This window comes from Caloenas nicobarica, unplaced genomic scaffold (genome assembly GCF_036013445.1).
Source record: "Caloenas nicobarica isolate bCalNic1 unplaced genomic scaffold, bCalNic1.hap1 Scaffold_718, whole genome shotgun sequence".
In the NCBI taxonomy this organism is placed as follows: domain Eukaryota; kingdom Metazoa; phylum Chordata; class Aves; order Columbiformes; family Columbidae; genus Caloenas; species Caloenas nicobarica.
The window spans coordinates 3,682-25,820 of NW_027017707.1; the positions used below are offsets into that span (position 1 = coordinate 3,682).

General features: G+C 70.4%; 1 protein-coding gene across 1 annotated transcript; it reads left to right on the forward strand.

Moving 5' to 3' along the window:
• Positions 1–2,980: 2,980 nt before the first annotated feature.
• Positions 2,981–21,775, forward strand: PC (pyruvate carboxylase; the record flags this gene model as incomplete). Its single annotated transcript, XM_065658147.1, is given in 24 exon segments — positions 2,981–3,010; positions 4,538–4,682; positions 7,679–7,863; positions 9,300–9,465; positions 9,875–10,020; positions 10,711–10,828; positions 11,128–11,279; positions 11,642–11,760; positions 12,274–12,436; positions 13,281–13,463; positions 13,937–14,081; positions 14,402–14,491; positions 14,966–15,187; positions 15,807–15,963; positions 16,741–16,981; positions 17,671–17,920; positions 18,546–18,716; positions 18,719–18,789; positions 19,341–19,434; positions 19,437–19,519; positions 20,074–20,110; positions 20,113–20,327; positions 21,636–21,711; positions 21,714–21,775. Coding segments are annotated over 23 exon segments (3,291 nt in total), but the record flags the coding sequence as incomplete, so codon positions are not given.
• Between the last annotated feature and the right edge of the window lie 364 nt (positions 21,776–22,139).

Below are 22,139 nucleotides of genomic sequence, written 5' to 3' on the forward strand. Positions count from 1 at the left end.
AGAGTCCCCGGGACCCTTTTCCCTGGGGTTTTACCCCAAAAGCAGGGGGGGGGTGTGAAGTGCTGGCGGTTTTAGTCGTTTTGGGCGTTATCGCCCCCAAATCTGGGGGTTTTGGGGTTCCCGGGGATCCCCCTTTTCGGGGTTCCCGTCGCCGGCTGCTGGAGACGATTGAACCAAACCGGGCGGGTTTTGCCCCGTTTTCCCCACTCGGCCGCGATTTTTTGGGGGCGATTCGGCGCAAACGCTGTCGGGTCACCCCAAAATCTGCCCCCCCCCCCCCCCCCCCCGCAAAGGGCCGAACCCCCAATGAAACCCCCCACCCGCCAACGATATTTGGGGTGAAACCGGCGGGTTTGGGGGGAACTGCAGGAGTTTGGGGCTCGGTGACGTGCAGCTGGGAAAATCGGGCGAAATCACAGGAATTTGGGCAATGGCCAAGGCGGGGAGGGCGGGGGGGGCCCCCCAAATGTGGCGGACCCCCCAGGACGGACGGAACAGCCCCAGCCCCCCAAAACCACCCGCAGCCCCTTTTTGGGGCATTCCACCCTTTTGGGGCAGTTTTCACCTTTTTTTAGGGGTGGATTTTGCCCCTTTTTTTGGGCGGTTTTCACCTTTTTTAGGGGCGCTTTTTGCCCCTTTTCTTGGGCAAGTTCACCCTTTTTCAGGGTGGTTTCACCCTATTTTTGGGGCGGTTTTTGCCCTTTTTTGGGGCGGTTTTGCCCTTTTGGGCGGCGGTTTTCACCCCTTTTTCGGGGCGGTTTTCGCCCCTTTTTGGGGCGCATTTGGGGTGATTTTCCCCACATCTCCCTCCACTCTTTTCCCCTCCGTTCCCGAGGCCTCTCCCCCCACATCTGCCCCCAAACCCCCTTTTACCCCACATTTCCCCCCTAAACCCCTATTTCCCCCACATTTCCCCCCAAACCCCCCTCTCACCCCACATTTCCCCCCAAAACTCCTCTTTACCCCGTATCTACCTCCCAGACACATTTTTGTGTCCTATATCCCACTTTAATGCCGTTTTTCCTTCCAACTAACCCCCGGGCTCTCCCCCTACACCCACCCCCAAACCCCCTTTTTCCCCATATTTACCCCCCAATCCCCCTTTTTACTCTCTTTTTATCCCCAAACCCCCTTTTACCCACATTTCCCCCCTAAACCCCCTTTTTACCCCATATTTATCTCCCCAAACCCCCTTTCTACCCCAGATTTCCCCCCAAACCCCCTTTCTACCCCACATTTACCCCCTAAACCCCCTTTTTACCCCGTATTTATCTCCCAAACCCCTTTCTGCCCCATACTTATCTCCCCAAGCCCCCTTCTCCCCCACTTACTCCCCCACCCCTATTTTCCCCACGTCCCCCCCACCCCCCTCCCTCAACTCCCGCCTCCTCGGCCTCATTTTTTCCCCATTTTCCCCGTTTTCCCCCCCGCCCCGAGGCCCCTCCCCCCCCCCCGCCCCGTTCCCGTTCCCGTTCCCGTTCCCGTTCCCGTTCCCGTTCCCCCCCGCCGTTCCCGGTCCCGGTCCCGGTCCCGGTCCCGTTCCCGTTCCCGTTCCCCCCCCCGCCGTTCCCGGTCCCGTTCCCCCCCCCCCGCCGTTCCCGTTCCCGTTCCCCCCCCGCCGTTCCCGGTCCCGGTCCCGGTCCCGGCCGCTCTCACCGGCGCGGATCGCGGCGCCGGCGCCGGGCGGGGGCAGCGCGGGGGGCTGGGCCATGGCGGAGAGCGGGGGCAGCGCGGAGCCCCCCCCGGGCCCCACGGCTCCGGCCGTCGGTCCGGCCGTCGGTCCGTCCGTCTGCGCGTCCGCCCGTCCGCGCGGCGGCTGCGGCTGCGGGGGCGGGGCCGGGGGTGTGGGCGGGGCCGGGGTGGGCGGGGCCGGGGGTGGACGTGCCCGCGCGGGGGTGGGCGGGGCCGGGGTGGGCGGGGCCAGGGGTGGGCGGGGCCAGGAAAGGGGCGGGGGCTGGGATGTGGGCGGGGCTGGGGTGGGCGTTGCCCGGTGTGGGTGGGCGTGGTCGCTGGGGTGGGTGGGCGTGGCCTGTGAGTGGGTGGGCGTGGCCTGGAAGTTGGGCTGGGCCTTGGGGGTGAGAGGGGCCCGGGGTGGGTGGGGCCTGGGATGTGGGCGGGGCCGAGGGGGTGGGTGGCCGTGGCCTGTGTGGGCGTGGCCTGTGGGGGGCTTGGCCTTTGGGTGGGCGTGGCCTGGAAGGTGGGCTGGGCCTTAGGGGTGGGCGGGGGGCCGGGGGTGGGTGGGGCCTGCGATGTGGGCGGGGCCTGGGGGGTGTGTGGGCGGGGGTGGGGGGGTGGGCGTGTCCGCGCATGCGCGCAGCGCCCCCTCCCGCCGCAGCCCGGCGCGGCCGCGCATGCGTGTGTGGTGCCAAGCCCACTCTGCGCTCTTCGCGCATGCGCCGCTGGTCGCCACGGCAACGGGAGGGCGGGCCCGTGCGCGCGGTGCATGATGGGGCCGCGGGCCGGGGTTCAACGGCGGCATCGGGTCGGGGGGGGGGGGGGCTGGGGGGGGGTCCCACGGGGGCAGGAGGGTGTGGGGGAGGGGTGCGCCGCGTCCTCCGGTCCGTGCGGGGGAAAACAGCCACAGGGCGGCCCTGCAGCGGGCCGGGGCCTGCGGGAAGGCGCCCCCTGCGGGCCCGGAGGGGCCACCGCGCCGCGGGTGCGTGGTGTGGTCACGTGCCCGCGCCGCCCCGGTCACGCGGCCCCGCCCTTCCCCGCCGGCCACGCCCCCCTGCCCTCCCGCCGGCCAATCAGCTCGCGAGCGACGTCGCGACGCCCCGCCCAGAACCGCAGGGGGCGGGGCTCGGCGGCCGGGATTGGCGGCCGCTCCGGCCAATAGCGAAGCGGGAGCGGGGGGCGGGCGGCCAATGGGGCGCGTCCGTTGCCGCCGGTGGGCGGTAAAGGGGCGGGACGTGGCGGTGAAGGGGGCGGGGCCGCCGCTTGGCCAATCGGCGCGGCGGGGCGGGGCCAGCGGGGTCCACGGGCGCGCGGCGGAAGCGGCGGCCGCGGCGCGGTGAGTGGGGGGGCGGGAGCACGTGACCGGGGACCCACGTGACACCCCGCCTATAGCCCCCGGGTCCCCTATAGCGGCCGCGACCCACGTGACCGCCCGGTACGTCCGCAGGGCGCACGTGACCCCGTCCCGGGCGTCCTCCCCCCGCACCGGATCCTATAGGGACCCCTATAGGGCCGGGACCCCTATAGGGCCGGGACCCCCTATAGGGCTGCGACCCCCTATAGGGCCGGGACCCCTATAGACCAGACCCTATAGACTAATAGCGGCCAAGACGCCGATGCGCGGACCCCCCCGGACCGCTCTCTATAGGACCCGGGGTGTCCTATAGGTCGTGGGACCCCGTACAGGGGCTGGGACCCCCTATAGACCGGACCCGCCTATAGGGCCCAAGCCCCCTCTGTTAGGAGCCCCCCCTATAGCCCAGACTCGCCCCCCCCAGCCCCAGTTTGGCCCGTCTGGACTTTGCCCCCCGGGGGTCAACGAGTCACGGGGGGGCGGGGCCGCGGGGGCGGGGCCACGGGGGGGGGGGGGCGGGGCCGCGGGGGCGGGGCCACGGGGGCGGGGCACGGGGGGGCGGGGCCGCGGGGGGCGGGGCCGCCTGGGGGTGGGGGGTTGGGGGGCGAGAGGACACGGGGCTGGTGCGAGAGGCGCTTGTGCAAACGGGGCTCGTGCAAAAGGTGCTCGTGGCAAGGGGGGGTTGTGCAACAGGTGCTTGTGCGCGGGGGGTCGTGCAAAAAGGGGCCCGTGCAAGGGGGGGCTTGTGCAAAAGGCGGTTGTGCAAGGGGGGGCTCGTGCAAATGGTGCTTGTGCAAGGGGGGGTTGTGCAACAGGTGCTTGTGCAACAGGTGTTGTGCAAGGAGGGCTCGTGCAAAAGGTGCTTGTGCAAGGGGGGGTTGTGCAAAAGGTGCTTGTGCAAGGATTGTGTGTACGGGGGGGGTTCTGCAAGGGAGCCGTGCAAGGGAGGTGCTTGTGCAAGAGGGTTGTGTGCACAGGGGTGGTGCAAGGGGGGTCCCGTGCAAGGAGGGGTCGTGCAAAAGGTGCTCGTGCAAGGGGGGAGCTTGTGCAAGAGGGGCTTGTGCAAAGGGGGTGGCGCAAGGGGGGGCTCGTGCAAGGAGGGGTCGTGCAAAAGGTGCGTGTGCACAGGGGGCTCGTGCAACAGGGGCTTGTGCAAGGAGGGGGTTTGTCGTGCACGGGGGGCTTGTGCGAGGGGCCACGTGCGAAGCTGCTGGTGCAGGGGGTTTTGCACACGCGTGTGCACAGGACGCGCGTCACCCCCCACCTCATTAACCGGCTCGTGCTAATTAAGGGGGGGAGGCGCCTGGGGGTCAAAGGGCACTGGGGGAAAGGGGAAGGGGGGGAGGGCGGCCCGGACGCCTGGGTCCCTGCTGGGAAAATTGGGGGGGAGGGGAAGAGGGGTCAAAGGGCACCGGGGCAAAGGCGAGCGGCCCGGACGCCTGGGTCCCTCGGGGGGGGCGGGGGGAGGGCCGGGGCGCCGGCGCTGACCTCTGACCTTTGCCCCCCCAGATGTGGCAGCTCTGGGTCCCCCGCGGGGGTCGGACCCTCCTGGGGGGGCGGCTGCTCCGGCTGTTCCGGGGTCCCCCCCCCCGCAGCGCGGCCACCGACCCCGGCGGCCACCGGCCCATCCGCAAGGTGCTGGTGGCCAACAGGGGTGAGTGACGCCGGGGGCACCCGGGGACACCCGGGGACACCCCGTCACCGGGGGGCAGCCTCCCCCAGACCCCACAGGTCCCCCCGTCCCCCATGTCCCCCCGTGTCCCCCCGTCCCCCATGTCCCCCATGTCCCCCAGACCCCCCATGTCCCCCCGTGTCCCCCCGTCCCCCCTGTTCCCCCATGTCCCCCCATCCCCCATGTCCCCCCTGTCCCCCCCGTCCCCCGATGTCCCCTCTGTCCCCCCGTCCCCCCTGTTCCCCCATGTCCCCCCATGTCCCCCATGTCCCCCCGTCCCCCATGTCCCCCATGTCCCCCCATCCCCCATGTCCCCACATGTCCCCCCATCCCCCATGTCCCCCATGTCCCCCCATCCCCCAATGTCCCCCCATGTCCCCCCATGTCCCCCCGTGTCCCCCTGTCCCCCCCGTCCCCCATGTCCCCCCATGTCCCCCCATGTCCCCACATGTCCCCCCATGCCCCATGTCCCCCAGACCCCCCATGTCCCCACGTGTCCCCCTGTCCCCCCATGTCCCCCCATCCCCCATGTCCCCCCTGTCCCCACCGTCCCCCGATGTCCCCCCTGTCCCCCCGTCCCCCCTGTCCCCCCATGTCCCCCCGTGTCCCCCCGTCCCCCATGTCCCCCATGTCCCCCAGACCCCCCATGTCCCCCCATGTCCCCACATGTCTCCCCATCCCCCATGTCCCCCCGTCCCCCGATGTCCCCCCATGTCCCCCCATGTCCCCCCGTGTCCCCCAGGTGTCCCCAACGTGTCCTCACCGTGTCCTCCCGTGTCCCCAAGTGTCCCCACGTGTCCCCAGCACGTCCCCACATGTCCCCACGTGTCCCCGTGTCCCCCGTGTCCCCAATGTCCCCGCCTGTCCCCCCTCTCCCCGATGTCCCCCCATGTCCCCCCCTGTCCCCCCGTCCCCGATGTCCCCCGGACCCCCCTGTCCCCGGGGCCCCCCCAGCGTTACACGGAGCTCAGAACTGGGACTGGGACTGTGTCCCCCCCCGGGCGAATTGTCCCCAAGGGGACGGGCTGTCCCCAGAGTGTCACCGTCCCCACGGCGCCCCCCGTGGGGGGGCCCGGGGTGTCCCCAGCTGCCCCATCACGATGTCCCCAGCGGGACGGGCTGTCCCCAGGGTGTCCCAGGTGTCCCCAACGCGTCCCCAACGCGTCCCCAACGCGTCCCCAAGTGTCCCCCCCGTGTCCCCCATGTGTCCCCAACGTGTCCCCATGTCCTCACTGTGTCCCCATGTGTCCCCTGTGTCCCCGTGTCCCCAAGTGTCCCCAATGTGTCCACAGCACGTCCCCCCGTGTCCCCATGTGTCCCATGTGTCCCGTGTCCCCCCGTGTGTTCCCGTGTCCTCACTGTGTCCCCCCGTGTCCCCCCTGTCCCCGTGTCCCCCCGTGTCCCCAACATGTGTCCGTGTCCCTGTGTCCCCGTGTCCTCGACGTGTCCCCAACGTGTCCCCGTGTCCCCAACGCATCCCCACGTCCCCGTGTCCCCCCGTGTCCCTGTGTCCCCCGTGTCCCCCCGTGTCCCCCGTGTCCCCAACATGTGCCCGTGTCCCTGTGTCCCCGTGTCCTCGACGTGTCCCCAATGCGTCCCCGTGTCCCCATGTCCCCCCGTGTCCCCCGTGTCCCCAACATGTCCCCGTGTCCCTGTGTCCCCATGTCCCCAACGCGTCCCCATGTCCCCATGTCCCCCCGTGTCCCCCCATGTCCCCGTGTCCCCTTGTCCCCAACGCATCCCCGTGTCCCCAACGTGTCCCCAACGTGTCCCCAACGTGTCCCCCCTGTGTCCCCCCGTGTCCCCGTGTCCCCTGTGTCCCCAACGCATCCCCGTGTCCCCCGTGTCCCCCGTGTCCCCCCATGTCCCCGTGTCCCCTTGTCCCCAACGCATCCCCGTGTCCCCAACGTGTCCCCAACGTGTCCCCAACGTGTCCCCCCTGTGTCCCCCCGTGTCCCCATGTCCCCCCGTGTCCCCCGTGTCCCCCCGTGTCCCTGTATCCCCGTGTCCCCAACGTGTCCCCAACGTGTCCCCAACATGTCCCCATGTCCCCGTGTCCTCAACGTGTCCCCAACGCGTCCCCGTGTCCCTGTGTCCCCCTGTGTCCCCCGTGTCCCCTGTGTCCCCAACGCGTCCCTGTGTCCCCCCGTGTCCCCATGTCCCCCGTGTCCCCAACGCGTCCCCGTGTCCCCCGTGTCCCCCCGTATCCCTGTATCCCCCATGTCCCCAACGCGTCCGCATGTCCCCGTGTCCCCCATGTCCCAAACGCATCCCCATGTCCCCGTGTCCCCCCATGTCCCCGTGTCCCCCGTGTCCCCAACGTGTCCCCATGTCCCCCGTGTCCCCCCGTGTCCCCGTGTCCCCAACGCGTCCCCATGTCCCCGTGTCCCCCCGTGTCCCCTGTGTCCCCAACATGTGCCCGTGTCCCTGTGTCCCCATGTCCCCCGTGTCCCCAACGCGTCCCCGTTTCCCCCTGTGTCCCCGTGTCCCCAACGCGTCCCCACGTCCCCGTGTCGCCCCATGTCCCCATGTCCCCTGTGTCCCCAATGCGTCCCCATGTCCCCCCGTGTCCCCCGTGTCCCCATGTCCCCCGTGTCCCCAACGCGTCCCCGTGTCCCCTGTGTCCCCCGTGTCCCCCCGTGTCCCTGTATCCCCCGTGTCCCCAACACGTCCCCGTGTCCCCAACGTGTCCCCAATGCATCCCCATGTCCCCGTGTCCCCCCATGTCCCCATGTCCCCCGTGTCCCCAACACGTCCCCGTGTCCCCAACGTGTCCCCAATGCATCCCCATGTCCCCGTGTCCCCCCATGTCCCCATGTCCCCCGTGTCCCCAACGTGTCCCTGTGTCCCCCACGTCCCCGTGTCCCCCCATGTCCCCGTGTCCCCGTGTCCCCAACGCGTCCCCGTGTCCCTGTGTCCCCTGTGTCCCCATGTCCTCGACGTGTCCCCAACGCGTCCCCGCGTCCCCGTGTCCCCAGGCGAGATCGCGATCCGCGTGTTCCGCGCGTGCTCGGAGCTGGGGCTGCGCACGGTGGCCGTGTACTCGGAGCAGGACACGGGGCAGATGCACCGGCAGAAGGCGGACGAGGCGTACCTGGTGGGGCGGGGGCTGGCGCCCGTGCAGGCGTACCTGTGCGTGCCCGACATCATCCGCGTGGCGCAGGTGACGCGGGGACCGGGGCGCGCGGCGGGCAACGGGGACACCGGGGGCAACGGGGGCAACGGGGGCAACGGGGGCAATGGGGGCAACGGGGGCAACGGGGACACCAGGGGCAACGGGGGCAAGGGGGGCAACGGGGGCAACAGGGGGCAACGGGGACACCGGGGGCAATGGGGGCAATGGGGGCAACGGGGACAGCGGGGGCAACGGGGGCAACGGGGACAACGGGGGCAACAGGGGGCAACGGGGACAACGGGGACACCGGGGGCAACGGGGGCAAGGGGGGCAACGGGGACACCGGGGGCAACGGGGACACCGGGGACATCGGGGGCAACGGGGACACCGGGGGCAACGGGGGCAAGGGGGGCAACGGGGACACCGGGGGCAACGCGGGCAACGGGGACACCGGGGGCAAGGGGGACACTATAGGGTCTGCATGTCCCCGACATCATCCGCGTGGCGCAGGTGACGCGGGGACCGGGGCGCGCGGCGGGCAACGGGGACAGCGGGGGCAACGGGGACACCGGGGACACCGGGGGCAACGGGGACACCGGGGGCAACGGGGGCAACGGGGACACCGGGGACACCGGGGGCAATGGGGACACCGGGGACACCGGGGGCAACGGGGACACCGGGGGCAAGGGGGACACTATAGGGTCTGCATGTCCCCGATATCGTCCGCGTGGCGCAGGTGACACCGGGGGCCGTGGGGACGTGGGGGGCCATGGGGGCAATGGGGACACTGGGGGCAATGGGGACAATGGGGCCGATGGGGACACTATAGGGTCTGCGCATCCCGACATCATCCGAACGCCTGGGTCCCTGAGCCCCGGATGCCGGGGTCCCTGGGCCCGAACGCCTGGGTCCCTGAGCCCCGGACGCCTGGGTCCCTGAGCCCCAAATGCCTGGGTCCCTGAGCCCCGGATGCTGGGGTCCCCTAGCCCCGGATGCCGGGGTCCCTGGGCCCGAACGCCGGGGTCCCTGAGCCCCGGATGCTGGGGTCCCTGAGCCCCGGACGCCTGGGTCCCTGGGCCCGAACGCCTGGGTCCCTGAGCCCCGGATGCTGGGGTCCCTGAGCCCCGGATGCTGGGGTCCCCTAGCCCCGGATGCCGGGGTCCCTGGGCCCAAACGCCGGGGTCCCTGAGCCCCAGATGCTGGGGTCCCTGGGCCCGAATGCCTGGGTCCCTGGGCCCGAACGCCGGGGTCCCTGAGCCCCAGATGCTGGGGTCCCCTAGCCCCGGATGCCGGGGTCCCTGAGCCCCAGACGCCTGGGTCCCTGAGCCCCAAATGCCTGGGTCCCTGAGCCCCGGACGCCGGGGTCCCTGGGCCCGAACGCCTGGGTCCCTGAGCCCCGGATGCTGGGGTCCCTGAGCCCCGGACGCCGGGGTCCCTGGACCCAAACGCCGGGTTCCCTGACCCCCGGACGCCTGGGTCCGCAGGAGAACGCGGTGGACGCCATCCACCCCGGGTACGGGTTCCTGTCGGAGCGCGCGGACTTTGCGCAGGCCTGCGTGGACGCGGGGGTGCGCTTCGTGGGGCCCCCCCCGCGCGTCGTGCGCCTCATGGGGGACAAGGTGGAGGCGCGAGCCATCGCCATCGCCGCCGGTGCGCGGGCGGGGGCGCGGGGGCCCGGCTGGGGGCTCCTGGGGCTGTTGGGGGGGGTATAGCGGGGAATTCGGGGGGGTTATGAGGGGATTTGGGGGGCTTAGAGAGGGGTATCCGGGGGGGCGATGGGGTTATGTGGGGGGGATTTGGGGGTCACAGAGGCCTATTTGGGAGGTTATGGGGCTCTTTGGGGGTTTTTATCCGGGGGCTGTGGGGTTATTCGGGGGTTTAGAGGGTTATTTGGGGGTTAGGGGGGGACTTTGGGTGTTACGAGGTTGTTTGGGGGGATTATGGGCGGCTGTGGAGGATTTGGGGGGGGCTATAGGGCTCTATAGGTGCCAGGGGAGGATGGCGGGTTTGGGGGTTCCTGGTTGGGTTTCGGGGTCCCCCTGACCCCCGTGACCCCCAGGGGTGCCGGTGGTTCCCGGGACCCCCACCCCGGTGGCGTCGCTGGGGGACGCTCAGGATTTCGCCGCCCGCGTCGGGTTCCCCGTCATGGTCAAGGCCGCGCACGGCGGGGGCGGCCGCGGCATGAGGGTCGTGAGGGACCCCGAGGTACGAGGCGGGGGGGGGACGCCCCCAAATCCCTGGGACCCCCCCCGGGATCCCCCCAATTTCCTGGGACATCCCTCAAGTGGGTGGGGGGGACCCAGGAGTTCGGGAGGGACCCAGGAGTTCTGGGGGGACCCAGGAGTTCGGGAGGGGACCCAGGAGTTCGGGAGGGACCAGGGAGTTCGGGAGGGACCCAGGAGTTCTGGGGGGACCCAGGAGTTCTGGGGGGACCCAGGAGTTCGGGAGGGGACTCGGGAGTTCGGGAGGGACCCAGGAGTTCTGGGGGGACCCAGGAGTTCGGGAGGGGACCCAGGAGTTCGGGGGGACCCAGGAGTTCTGGGGGGACCCAGGAGTTCGGGAGGGGACCCAGGAGTTCGGGAGGGACCCGGGAGTTCGGGAGGGACCCAGGAGTTCTGGGGGGACCCAGGAGTTCTGGGGGGACCCAGGAGTTCGGGAGGGGACCCAGGAGTTCGGGAGGGACCCAGGAGTTCGGGAGGGACCAGGGAGTTCGGGAGGGACCCAGGAGTTCTGGGGGGACCCAGGAGTTCGGGAGGGACCCAGGAGTTCGGGAGGGACCAGGGAGTTCGGGAGGGACCCAGGAGTTCTGGGGGGACCCAGGAGTTCGGGAGGGACCAGGGAGTTCGGGAGGGACCCAGGCGTCCGGGAGGGACCCAGGCGTCCGGGCGCTTGCAGGAGCTGGCCGAGGGTTTCTCGCGCGCGTCCTCGGAGGCTCTGGCGGCGTTTGGGGACGGGGCCCTTTTCCTGGAGAAATTCATCGAGCGGCCGCGACACATCGAGGTCCAGATCCTGGGTACGCGGGGGGGCCCTGGGGGGCTTTGGGGGGGCCCTGGGGGGATCCCAGGGGCTTTTTGGAGGGTCCCTGGGGGGTTTTGGGGGGTCCTGGGTATGGTCCCGGGGGATTAGGGAGAGTCCTGCGGGTTTTGGGTTGCCCGGATGCCTGGGTCCCTTTTTTGGGTTTCCCGGACACCTGGGTCCCTTTCTGGGACTCCCGGACACCTGGGTCCGTCCTGGGGGATTTGGGAGGGTCCTTGGGGTTTTGGGGTTCCTGGCCGCCTGGGTCTCCCCAGCGTGACCCCGACGCGCCCGCAGGTGACCAGCACGGGCACGTCGTCCACCTGCACGAGCGCGACTGCTCCATCCAGCGCCGGCACCAGAAGGTGGTGGAAATCGCCCCGGCCGCGCGGCTGCCGCCCGAGCTGCGCGCCCGCCTGGCCAGCGACGCCGTGCGCCTCGCCCAGCAGGTCCCGCACCCCACAGTGGCCGGGGGGGGCACCCCGGAACCGCGGGGCGGACCCAGGAGTTCGGGAGGGACCCAGGAGTTCGGGGCTGGGAGCTGGATCGGTCAGCTGCGGCACCCAGGGGACCGTGGCGGGACCTGAAAGACCATGGGGGGAGCCAGGAATTGGGTGGGGGGCACCCCAGAATTGGGGGGGGGGGGGACCCAGGAACTGCGGGGGGACCCAGGCGTCCGGGGAAGGGACCTGCATCCATCAGCAGGGCACTCAGGAGTTTGGGGGGGACCCAGCAATCCAGGGAGGGACCCAGGTGTCCGGGGGGGACCCCGGCGTCCGGGCTGATGCTGGGGGGTGTCGCGGTGCCGCAGGTGGGGTACGAGAACGCGGGGACGGTGGAATTCCTGGTGGACCAGAGCGGGAGTTACTATTTCATCGAGGTCAACTCGCGGCTGCAGGTGGAACACACGGTGACCGAGGAGATCACCGGGTGAGCAACCGCACGCCTGGGTCCCCTCTGGGATGCGGGAGGGGTGACCCGGATGCCTGGGTCCCCCCTGGATGTCCCTGGGGTTGGGGGGTTGCAGGATGGGTTTGGGGTCCTGGGGGGATGTGGGATGCTCTGGTCCCCCGAACGCCTGGGTCCCTCCTGGATGCCTGGGTCCCCCCTGGTGACCACCCTGGTGACACCCCCGGATTAGCAGGTCGCCCCTGAGCCCCTGGGTCCCCCCGGATTCCTGGGTCCCTTGAGGGACGCGGGATGCAGGATGACGTGGGATGCTCTGGTCCCCTGGGTCCCCCCGGATTCCTGGGTCTTCCCGAACTCCTGTGTCCTCCCTGGACGCCTGGGTTCCCCTGAACTCCCAGGTCCCCCCGGACGCCTGGGTCCCCCCGGATGCCTGGGTCCCCCTGGATGCCTGGGTCCCCCTGGACACCCGGGTCTCCCAGAACTCCCGCGTCCCCCCGGATGCCTGGGTCCTCCCGAACGCCTGGGTCCCTGCAGGGTGGACCTGGTGCAGGCGCAGCTGCAGGTGGCCGCGGGGCGGTCGCTGCCCGAGCTGGGGCTGTGCCAGGAGAACATCGCGGTGAACGGCTGCGCCATCCAGTGCCGCGTCACCACCGAGGACCCCGCGCGCGGCTTCCAGCCCGACACCGGCCGCATCGAGGTGACCCCCCGGGGCCCCCCCACACCCGGGACCCCCCGAGGGACCCCCTGACCCCCCAGGGACCCCCTGACCCCCCAGGGACACCCCCACAACCGGGACCCCCCGAGGGACCCCCTGACCCCCCAGGGACCCCCCAACACCCAGCAACTCCCGAGGGACCCCCCCATGGGACCCCCTGCTCGGGGACACCCCCTGACCCCCCATGGACGCCCTGACCCCCAGGAACCCCCGAGGGACCCCCTGACCCCCCCATAGGACCCTGACTTGGGACCCCCCCACAGGACCCTCTTTGGGACACCCCGTGGGACCCCGCCATGGGATCCCCCCTTGGGACACCCCCCAGAATCCCCCATGGGACCCCCCTATAGGACCCTGTCTTGGGATCCCCCCTACAGGACCCCCCCAGAACCCCCCGATTAGGCCCCATAGGTGCCCATGGGCCGCCCCATTGAGCTCTGCAGGCGCCTATGGGGTCTCCATGTACCCAGGCCGCAATCTATAGGGTCCGGAGCAAACTATAGGGCGTTCTATAGGGCCTTTCGAGGTTGGGGGGGGGGCCGTCGGATGCTCCACCCACCTTCCGTAGGTACCTATAGAACTTCCTATACAGTGCGTAATTGGCTATAGAACCGCCCATAGGACCCGGGGCTGCTCTGGGGACGCTCTATGGGTCAAGTGCATCCCCGCAGGCGCCTCCATAGGGGCTCCTATGGGTCCGTGGGGCACCCACGGGACTGTGCGCAGGACCCAGAGGTGACCCCAGGGTGGCGCGTGGTCGCCGTAGGTGACGTATGTGCCCCACGGATGACGTATGTGCCCCATAGGTGACGTATGTGCCCCATAGGTGTTCCGCAGCGGCGAGGGGATGGGGATCCGGCTGGACGGCGCCTCGGCGTTCCAGGGCGCCCTCATCTCCCCCCACTACGACTCGCTGCTGGTCAAGGTCGTGGCTCACGGGCCCGACCAGCCCGCGGCGGCCGCCAAGATGCGCCGGGCGCTGGCCGAGTTCCGCATCCGAGGGGTCAAGGTCAGCCCGGGGTCAAGGTCAAGGTCAGGGGCTTGGGGGGTGAAGGGCTGGGGGGGATTATGGGGGATTGGGGGGTACAGGGGGTGAGGAGGTGGGTTCGGGGCCACCAGGACGCACCGGGCGCTGGTTGAGTTCTGCGGCTGTGGGGCCAAGGTCAGCCCGGGGTCAAGGTCAGGCGCCAGGGGGTGGGGGCTGGGGGGGTCGTGGGGGTTTGGGGGGAAATTGGGGGGTTCGGGGCCACCAAGATGCGCTGGGTGCTGGTTGAGTTCTGCGGCTGTGGGGTCAAGGTCAGCCCGGGGGGGGTCAAGGTCACAGGGGGGTCAGGGTCAGGGGGTGGGGGCTGGGGGGCGGGTGGCTCCTTGTGCGACGCACGAGGGGATTGGGGGGGGGGTATTTTTGGGGGGCTCGATGCTCCAGGGGTGCTGCCCCCCCCCCGTTCCTCCCGCGCTGACCCCACCGTGTGTCCCCCCCAGACGAACATCCCGTTCCTGCAGAACGTCCTGGCGCACCCCCAGTTTCTGGGGGGGGCCGTGGACACCCAGTTCATCGACGAGAACCCCGAACTTTTCCACCTGAGCCCCGGCCAGAATCGGGCCCAGAAGCTGCTGCATTATCTGGGTACAGGGGGGCGGGGGGGGGCCCGGGGGGGCCCGGGGGTCACTGGGGGGGTCTAATGGGTCTTTGGGGGGATCTTGGGGGGTCTGGGGGTTCTAAAGGGTCCCTGGGGGGACATTGGGGGGTCCTGGGGGGACATTGGGGGGTCATTGGGGGATCCGAGGGGACTGGGGGGCACCAGGGGGGTCCTTGGGGGGTCTAATGGGTCTTTGGGGGGGGTTGGCCGGATCTTGGGGGTCTGGGTGGGACACTGCGGGGGGGGGGGGGGGCTGTGGGTTTTTGGGGTGTCCCGCCCCCCCCACCGTCCCCGTGTCCCCCCGCAGGTCACGTGATGGTGAACGGCCCCAGCACCCCCCTGCCGGTCAAGGCCAAGGCCGCGCTGGTGGAGCCCAACCCCCCCCCGGTGCCCATGGGTGAGGCCAGGGCCCCGGACGCCTGGGTCCCTCCCCGGGTCTATAGGATGGGGTGGGGTCTGGGGGGTCCCCAGCATCAGGGGGGGGGGTCCAGATCTTGAAGGGGGGGATCTGTAGGAGTCATGTGACCCCCCTGCGTCCTTTGGGGGGGTTCTGGGTATCATGTGACCTCCCCCGGACGCCTGGGTCCCCCCCGTGTCTATAGGATGGGGCAGCATCGCGGGGTCTGGGGGGGTCCGCAGCTCCAAGGGGGGGGTCCCAGACCTTGGGGGGGGGTCCGGAGGGGTCACATGTGCTTGGCATGTGCACGGCGCAGCTTGGCACGTGTGCGGCGCGATCCACGCGTGTGCTGGCCCCGCGTGCCCCCCCCGCCCCAAATGGGGCTGCTATGGGAGGGTGCTGGGGGGGGTCACATGTTCTTGGCATGTTCTTTGCGTGTTCTTGGCGTGTTCCGTGACGGCGTGTCCCCCGCAGGGCCCCCCCCCGCGGGGCTGCGGGCCGTGCTGCAGCGCGAGGGCCCGGGGGGGTTCGCGCGGGCGCTGCGGGGGCACCGGGGGCTCCTCCTGACCGACACCACGTTCCGCGACGCCCACCAGTCGCTCTTGGCCACGCGCGTCCGCACCCGCGACCTGGCGCGAGTCGCCCCCTTCGCCGCCCACGCGCTGAGCGGGCTCTGCAGCATGGAGACCTGGGGGGGTCAGCGGGGCCGGGGGGCGGGGCCTCGGGGGGGGGCCCGGAGGGGGCGGGGCCTCGGGGGGGCGCGGAGGGGGGGGGGGCGGAGGGGGCGGGGCCTCCAAGGGTGGGGCCTGGAGGGGGCGGAGCCTCTAAGGGTGGGGCGCGGAGGGGGCGGGGCCTCGAGGGGTGGGACCCGGTGGGGGCGGAGCTTCGAGGGGTGGGGCTGGGGGGGGCGGGGCCTGGGGGTTGAGCTTCAAGGGGTGGGGTCTGGGGGCGGGGACAAGGTGGGTTCAGGGGGCGGGGCCTGGAGGGGTGTGGCCTGGGGGCTCCCAGCAGTGATGGGGTGAAGGGGCGGGGCTCTCGGGGGTGGGTGTGGCTTCGTGGGGCGGGGCCTCATGTGTGGGCGGGGCCTCGCGGGGGTGGAGCTTCATGGGGTGGGGGCTTAATGAGTGGGCGGGGCTTTATGGGTGGGTGGGGCTTTCCGGGGGGGCGGGGCCTCGAGTGGGCGGGGCTTGTCTGGGGAGCACTGGGGGTGCACCAGTGATGGGGTGGGGGTGTGGCTCGCGCGAGGGGGCGGGGCCTGTCCCGTGACCCCCCGTGACCCCGCGGTGACCCCCCGGTGACCCCCCCGTGTCCCCAGGCGCCACGTTCGACGTGTCCATGCGGTTCCTGCACGAGTGTCCGTGGGAGCGGCTGCGGGAGCTGCGGCGCCTGGTGCCCAACATCCCCTTCCAGATGCTGCTGCGCGGGGCCAACGCCGTGGGGTACACCAACTACCCCGACAACGTCATCCACCGGTGCGGGCACGGGGACACGGGGGGACAGGGGGGGACATGGGGACATGGGGGGTGAGGGGCCAACGCCGTGGGGTACACCAACTACCCCGACAACATCATCCACCGGTGCGGACACGGGGGGACAGGGACACGGGGACACGGGGGGACAGGGACATGGGAGGACATGGGGACATGGGCAGACACAGAGGGACAGAGGGACATGGGGACATGGGAGGACATGGGGACATGGGGGGACAGGGGGACATGGGGACATGGGAGGACATGGGGACACGGGGGGACAGGGGTACATGGGGACATGGGCAGACACGGAGGGACAGAGGGACATGGGGGGACAGGGGGACATGGGGACATGGGAGGACATGGGGACATGGGGGGACAGAGGGACATGGGGACATGGGAGGACATGGGGACATGGGGGGACATGGGGACATGGGGACACGGAGGGACAGAGGGACATGGGGACATGGGAGGACATGGGGACATGGGGGGACAGGGGGACATGGGGACATGGGGGGACATGGGGACACGGAGGGGACAGGGAGACAGGGGGGAACACGGCGGGCGAGGAGACATTGGGACGACGTGGGGTGACATGAGGTGACATGGGCTCCCATGGGGCGGCACCGTGACCCCCCCCAATGTCCCCATGTCCCCCTGTCCCAGGTTCTGTGCAGTTCCCGTGGCCAGCGGGATGGACATTGGGGGACACTGAGGGATGAGGGGACACTGGGACGATGTGGGGGGACACGGGGTGACGCTGCGACCCCCGTGTCCCAGGTTCTGCGAGGTGGCCGTGGCCAACGGGATGGACATTTTCCGGGTGTTCGACGCCCTCAACTACGTCCCCAACCTGGTGCTGGGGGTGGAGGCGGCCGGGGGCGCCGGGGGGGTGGTGGAGGCCGCTCTGTCCTACACGGGGGACGTGGCCGATCCCGCCCGCACCAAGTACGACCTGGGCTACTACCTGGGGGTGGCCCGAGAGCTGGTGGCCGCGGGGACGCACGTGCTGTGCATCAAGGTGGGCGGCGTGCGGGGCTCTGGGGGGGCCTGGGGGGTGGGAAGAGGTTTTGGGGGGACTCGGGGGTTTTATGGGGGGGGATTTTGGGGTCCTGGGGGTTGGGAGGAGGGATTTGGGGGTTCGGGGGGGGATGGGAAGGGAGTTTGAGGGGTCTTGGGGGGTGGGATTTTGGGGTCCTGGGGGTTGGGAGGAGGGATTTGGGGGTTCGGGGGGGTCGGGAGGGTATTTTGGGGGCCTCCCAGTGGGAGTTGGGGCTCCCGGGTGGGGTCGAAGCCCAAAATTCGCCCCCTCTCCCCTCCCCCAAATCCCGACTCCCCTCCTGCCCTTGACCCCCATGACCCCCCATGACCCCGTGACCCGTGTGACCCCTGTGACCCCCGTGACCCCTGTGACCCCCATGACCCCCCATGACCCCCATGATCCCCTGTGACCCCCGTGACCCCCATGACCCCCCTGACCCCTGTGACCCCCATGACCCCCATGACCCCCGTGACCGCCATGACCCCCCGTGACCCCCATGACCCCCGTGACCCCCATGACCCCTGTGACCCCCATGACCCCCGTGACCCCCATGACCCCGTGACCCCCGTGACCCCTGACCCCCATGACCCCTGTGACCCCTGTGACCCGTGACTCCCATGACCCCCCGTGACCCCTGTGACCCCCGTGCCCCCCGGCGCCCCCCGCAGGACATGGCGGGGCTGCTGACGCCGGCGGCCGCGCGGCTGCTCGTGGGGACCCTGCGCGACACGTTCCCCGACGTCCCGATCCACGTGCACACGCACGACACGGCCGGGGCCGCCGTGGCCTCCATGCTGGCGGCCGCGCACGCCGGCGCCGACGTGGTGGACGTGGCCGTGGACGCCATGGCCGGGATGACGTCCCAGCCCAGCATGGGCGCCATGGTGGCCTGTACCCGCGGGACCCCCCTGGACACGGGTACGGGGGCGGGACGGGGGTCTGGAGGGTCTGGAGGGGGGGGGCGGGGGCCTGGGGGTGCCACCACGGTCACGGAGGTGGTTCTGGAGGTGCCACCAAGGTTGTGGAGGTTCTTCTGGAGGTGGGGGAGGTGGCTCTGGAGTGCCACCGTGGTCATGGATGTAATTATGGATCTTGTGGAGCTGGTTATGGAGCTGGGGAGGTGATAACCGGAGGTGGGGAGGTGGTTCTGGAGGTGCCGTCGTGGTCACGGGGGTGGTTCTGGAGGTGCCGTCGTGGTCACGGGGGTGGTTCTGGAGGTGCCCCTGTGGTCACGGGGGTGGTTCTGGAGGTGCCGTCGTGGTCATGGGGGTGGTTCTGGAGGTGCCGTCGTGGTCACGGGGGTGGTTCTGGAGGTGCCGTCGTGGTCACGGGGGTGGTTCTGGAGGTGCCGTCGTGGTCATGGGGGTGGTTCTGGAGGTGCCGTCGTGGTCACGGGGGTGGTTCTGGAGGTGCCCCCCTGGTCATGGACGTGGTTCTGGAGGTTCTGGAGCGTTCGCGTGGTTCTGGAGGGTTGACGTGGTCCTGAGGTGCCACCACGGCCACCGAGGTGTCTCTGGCGCCCCCACCCACGTCCCCCCCGCAGGGATCTCCCTGGAGAAGGTGTTTGAGTACAGCGAGTACTGGGAGGCCACGCGCGGGCTCTACGCCGCCTTCGACTGCACGGCCACCATGAAGTCGGGCAACGCCGACGTCTACGAGAACGAGATCCCGGGGGGACAATACACCAACCTGCACTTCCAGGCCCACGCCATGGGCTGGGCCACAAGTTCAAGGAGGTCAAGAAGGCCTATGCCGAGGCCAACAAGCTGCTGGGAGACCTCATCAAGGTGGGGGGCGCTCCATGGGGTGGCTCCATGGTTGGGTGCTCCATGGCTTAAGTCCTCAATGAGTTGGGTTCCCCGTGGTTGGGTTCCCCATGGTTGGGTTCCCCATGGTTGGGTTTCCCACGGTTGGGTTCTCCATGGTTGGGTTTCCATAGTTGGGTTCTCCATGGTTGGGTTCTCCATGTTGGGTTCTCCATGGTTGGGTTCCCCATGGTTGGATTCCCCATGGTTGGGTTCTCCGTGGTTGGGTTCTCCATGGTTGGGTTCCCCATGGTGGGTTCTCCATGGTTGGGTTTCCATGGGTGGGTTCCCCATGGTTGGGTTTTCCATGGTTGGGTTCCCCATGGTTGGGTTCCCCATGGTTGGGTTCTCCGTGGTTGGGTTCTCCATGGTTGGGTGCCCAAGGTTGGGTTCCCCATGGTTGGGTTTTCCATGGTTGGGTTCTCCATAACTGGGTTTTCCATGGTTGGGTTCTCCACGGTTGGGTGACCCCGCTGGTGACTCCCACGCTGCGCTGTCCCCATGGAGTGACGTCCCCACGCTGTGACCCCCAGGTGACCCCGACCTCCAAGGTGGTGGGGGACCTGGCGCAGTTCATGGTGCAGAACGGGCTCTCGCGCCAGGAGGTCGAGTCGCGCGCGGACGAACTTTCTTCCCCCAGTCGGTGGTCGAGTTCCTGCAGGGCCACATCGGGACCCCCCCGGGGGGCTTCCCCGAGCCCTTCCGCTCGCGGGTCAGCACCGGGGGGGACCGGGAGGGACTGGGGGGCACTGGGAGGGGACTGGGGGGCACTGGGAGGAGGCTGGTTGCCATGGCAACTCCCCCCCCCAGAAACCACCCCAGGATGCTCCACTCCCCCCCCTGGTTACCATGGCAACCCCTCCCCTGGTAACCATGGCATTCCCCCTAGTAACCATGGGAACCCCTCCCTGGTAACTGTGGCAATTCCCCCAGTAACCATGGCAACCCCCCTCCCCTGGTAACCATGGCAACCCCTCCTGGTAACCATGGCAACCCCTCCCTAGTAACTGTGGCAATTCCCCTAGTAACCATGGCAACCCCTCCCTGGTAACCATGGGAACCTCTCCTGGTAACCATGGCAATTCCCCTAGTAACCGTGGCAACCCCTCCCCTGGTAACTGTGGCACCCCCCCAGTAACCATGGCAACCCCTCCCCGGTGACCATGGCAACCCCTCCCGGTGACCATGGCAACCCCTCCCCAGTAACCATGGCAACCCCTCCCCGGTGACCATGGCAACCCCCGGTAACCACAGCAACCCCCCCAGGTGCTCAAGGACCTCCCCCGCGTCGAGGGCCGTCCCGGGCGACCCTCCCCCCGCTGGACTTCGAGGCGCTGGGGCGGGAGCTGGGGAGGGGCGGGGGGGACGGGGCCCCCCCGCCCCCCGAGGAGCTGCTCTCGGCCGCCCTGTACCCCAAAGTTTTCCGCGAGTTCCGCGAGTTCCGCGACACGTTCGGCCCCGTCAGCGTCCTGGGCACCCGGCTCTTCCTCGAGGGGCCCACGATCGCCGAGGAGTTCGAGGTGGGACGGGGACGGGGGGACTGGGGGGACTGGGGGGAACTGGGGGAACTGGGGGGAACTGGGCCAACTGGGGGACTGGGGGCAATGGGGGACTGGGGGGAACTGGGCCAACTGGGGGGACTGGGGCAATGGGGGGACTGGGGGAACTGGGCCCACTGGGGGGACTGGGGGGAACTGGGGGGAACTGGGAGGGACTGGGCCAACTGGGGGGACTGGGGGCAATGGGGAACTGGGGGGAACTGGGCCAACTGGGGGGACTGGGGGGAACTGGGCCAAACTGGGGGGACTGGGGGCAATGGGGGAACTGGGGGGAACTGGGCCAACTGGGGGGACTGGGGGGAACTGGGCCAACTGGGGGGACTGGGGGCAATGGGGGAACTGGGAGGGACTGGGCCAACTGGGGGGACTGGGGGGAACTGGGCCAACTGGGGGGACTGGGGGGACTGGGGGGACTGGGGGAACTGGGCCAACTGGGGGGACTGGGGGCAATGGGGGGACTGGGGGGAACTGGGCCAACTGTGGGGGACTGGGGGGAATCGGGGACCTGGGGGAAACTGGGAGGAACAGGGAGGGGGTAACACTTTTCTCACACCCTCCCCTCTCTCGCCCCTCCCCCCTCACTCCCCTCCCCCCGCCCCTCCCTCCTCGCCCCTCCCCCTCTTGCCGCCGCCCCTCCCCCCTCCCTCTCCTCCCCTCTCGCCCCTCCCCCCTCACTCCCATCCCCCACGCCCCTCCCCCACGCCCCCTCCCCCTCTCGCCCCTCCCCCCCACTCCCCTCCCCCTCTCGCCCTTCTCCCTCCCGCCCCTCCCCCCTACTCCCCTCCCCCTCTCGCCCCTCCCCCTCTCGCCCCCCACTCCCCTCCCCCTCTCGCCCCCCGCCCCCCCTCCCCCTCTCGCCCCTCCCCCCTCCCCCTCTCGCCCCTCCCCCTCTCGCCCCCCCCTCCCCTCCCCCTCTCGCCCCTCCCCCCTCCCCCTCTCGCCCCTCCCCCTCTCGCCCCCACTCCCCTCCCCCTCTCGCCCTCCCCCCTCCCCCTCTCGCCCCTCCCCCTCTCGCCCCCCACTCCCCTCCCCCTCTCGCCCCTCCCCCTCCCCCTCTCGCCCTCCCCCTCTCGCCCCCCACTCCCCCCTCCCCTCTCGCCCCTCCCACTCTCGCCCCTCCCCCTCTCGCCCCTCCCCCCTCCCCCTCTCGCCCCTCCCCCCTCCCACTCTCGCCCCTCCCCCTCTCGCCCCTCGCCCCCCCACTCCCCTCCCCCCACTCCCCTCCCCCATCCCCCCGCCCCTCCCCCCCCCCCTTCCCCTCCCCCCCAGGTGGAGCTGGAGCGCGGCAAGACGCTGCACATCAAGGCGCTGGCGCTGGGCGACCTGAACAGCGCGGGGCAGCGCGAGGTTTCTTTGAGCTCAACGGGCAGCTGCGCTCGATCCTGGTGCGGGACGGCCAGGCCCTCAAGGTGGGGGAGGGGACGCGGGGCGGGGGGGAGGGGACGCCGGGCGGGGGGAGGGGCCGTGCAGCCCAGCGGGAGAGCCCGGACGCGGGCGGTTTGGGGGGGTCTGGAGGGGTTGGGGGGTCCGGGGGGCCGTGGGGGGCTCTTGGGGTGCACTGGGGGCTCCTGGGGGGTTCTAAGGGACTTGGGGGGCTCTGGAGAACATGGGGGGTCCCAAGGCCATGGGGGGTTTTTGTGGGAGTTGGGGGGGTTTCTAAGGGACTTGGGGGGCATCTTGGGGACGTGGGGGGGTCCTGGGGACTTGGGGGGGTCCCAAGGCCATGGGGGGATCCCAGGGACCCTGGGGGGGTCCTGTGGGAGTTGGGGGGTC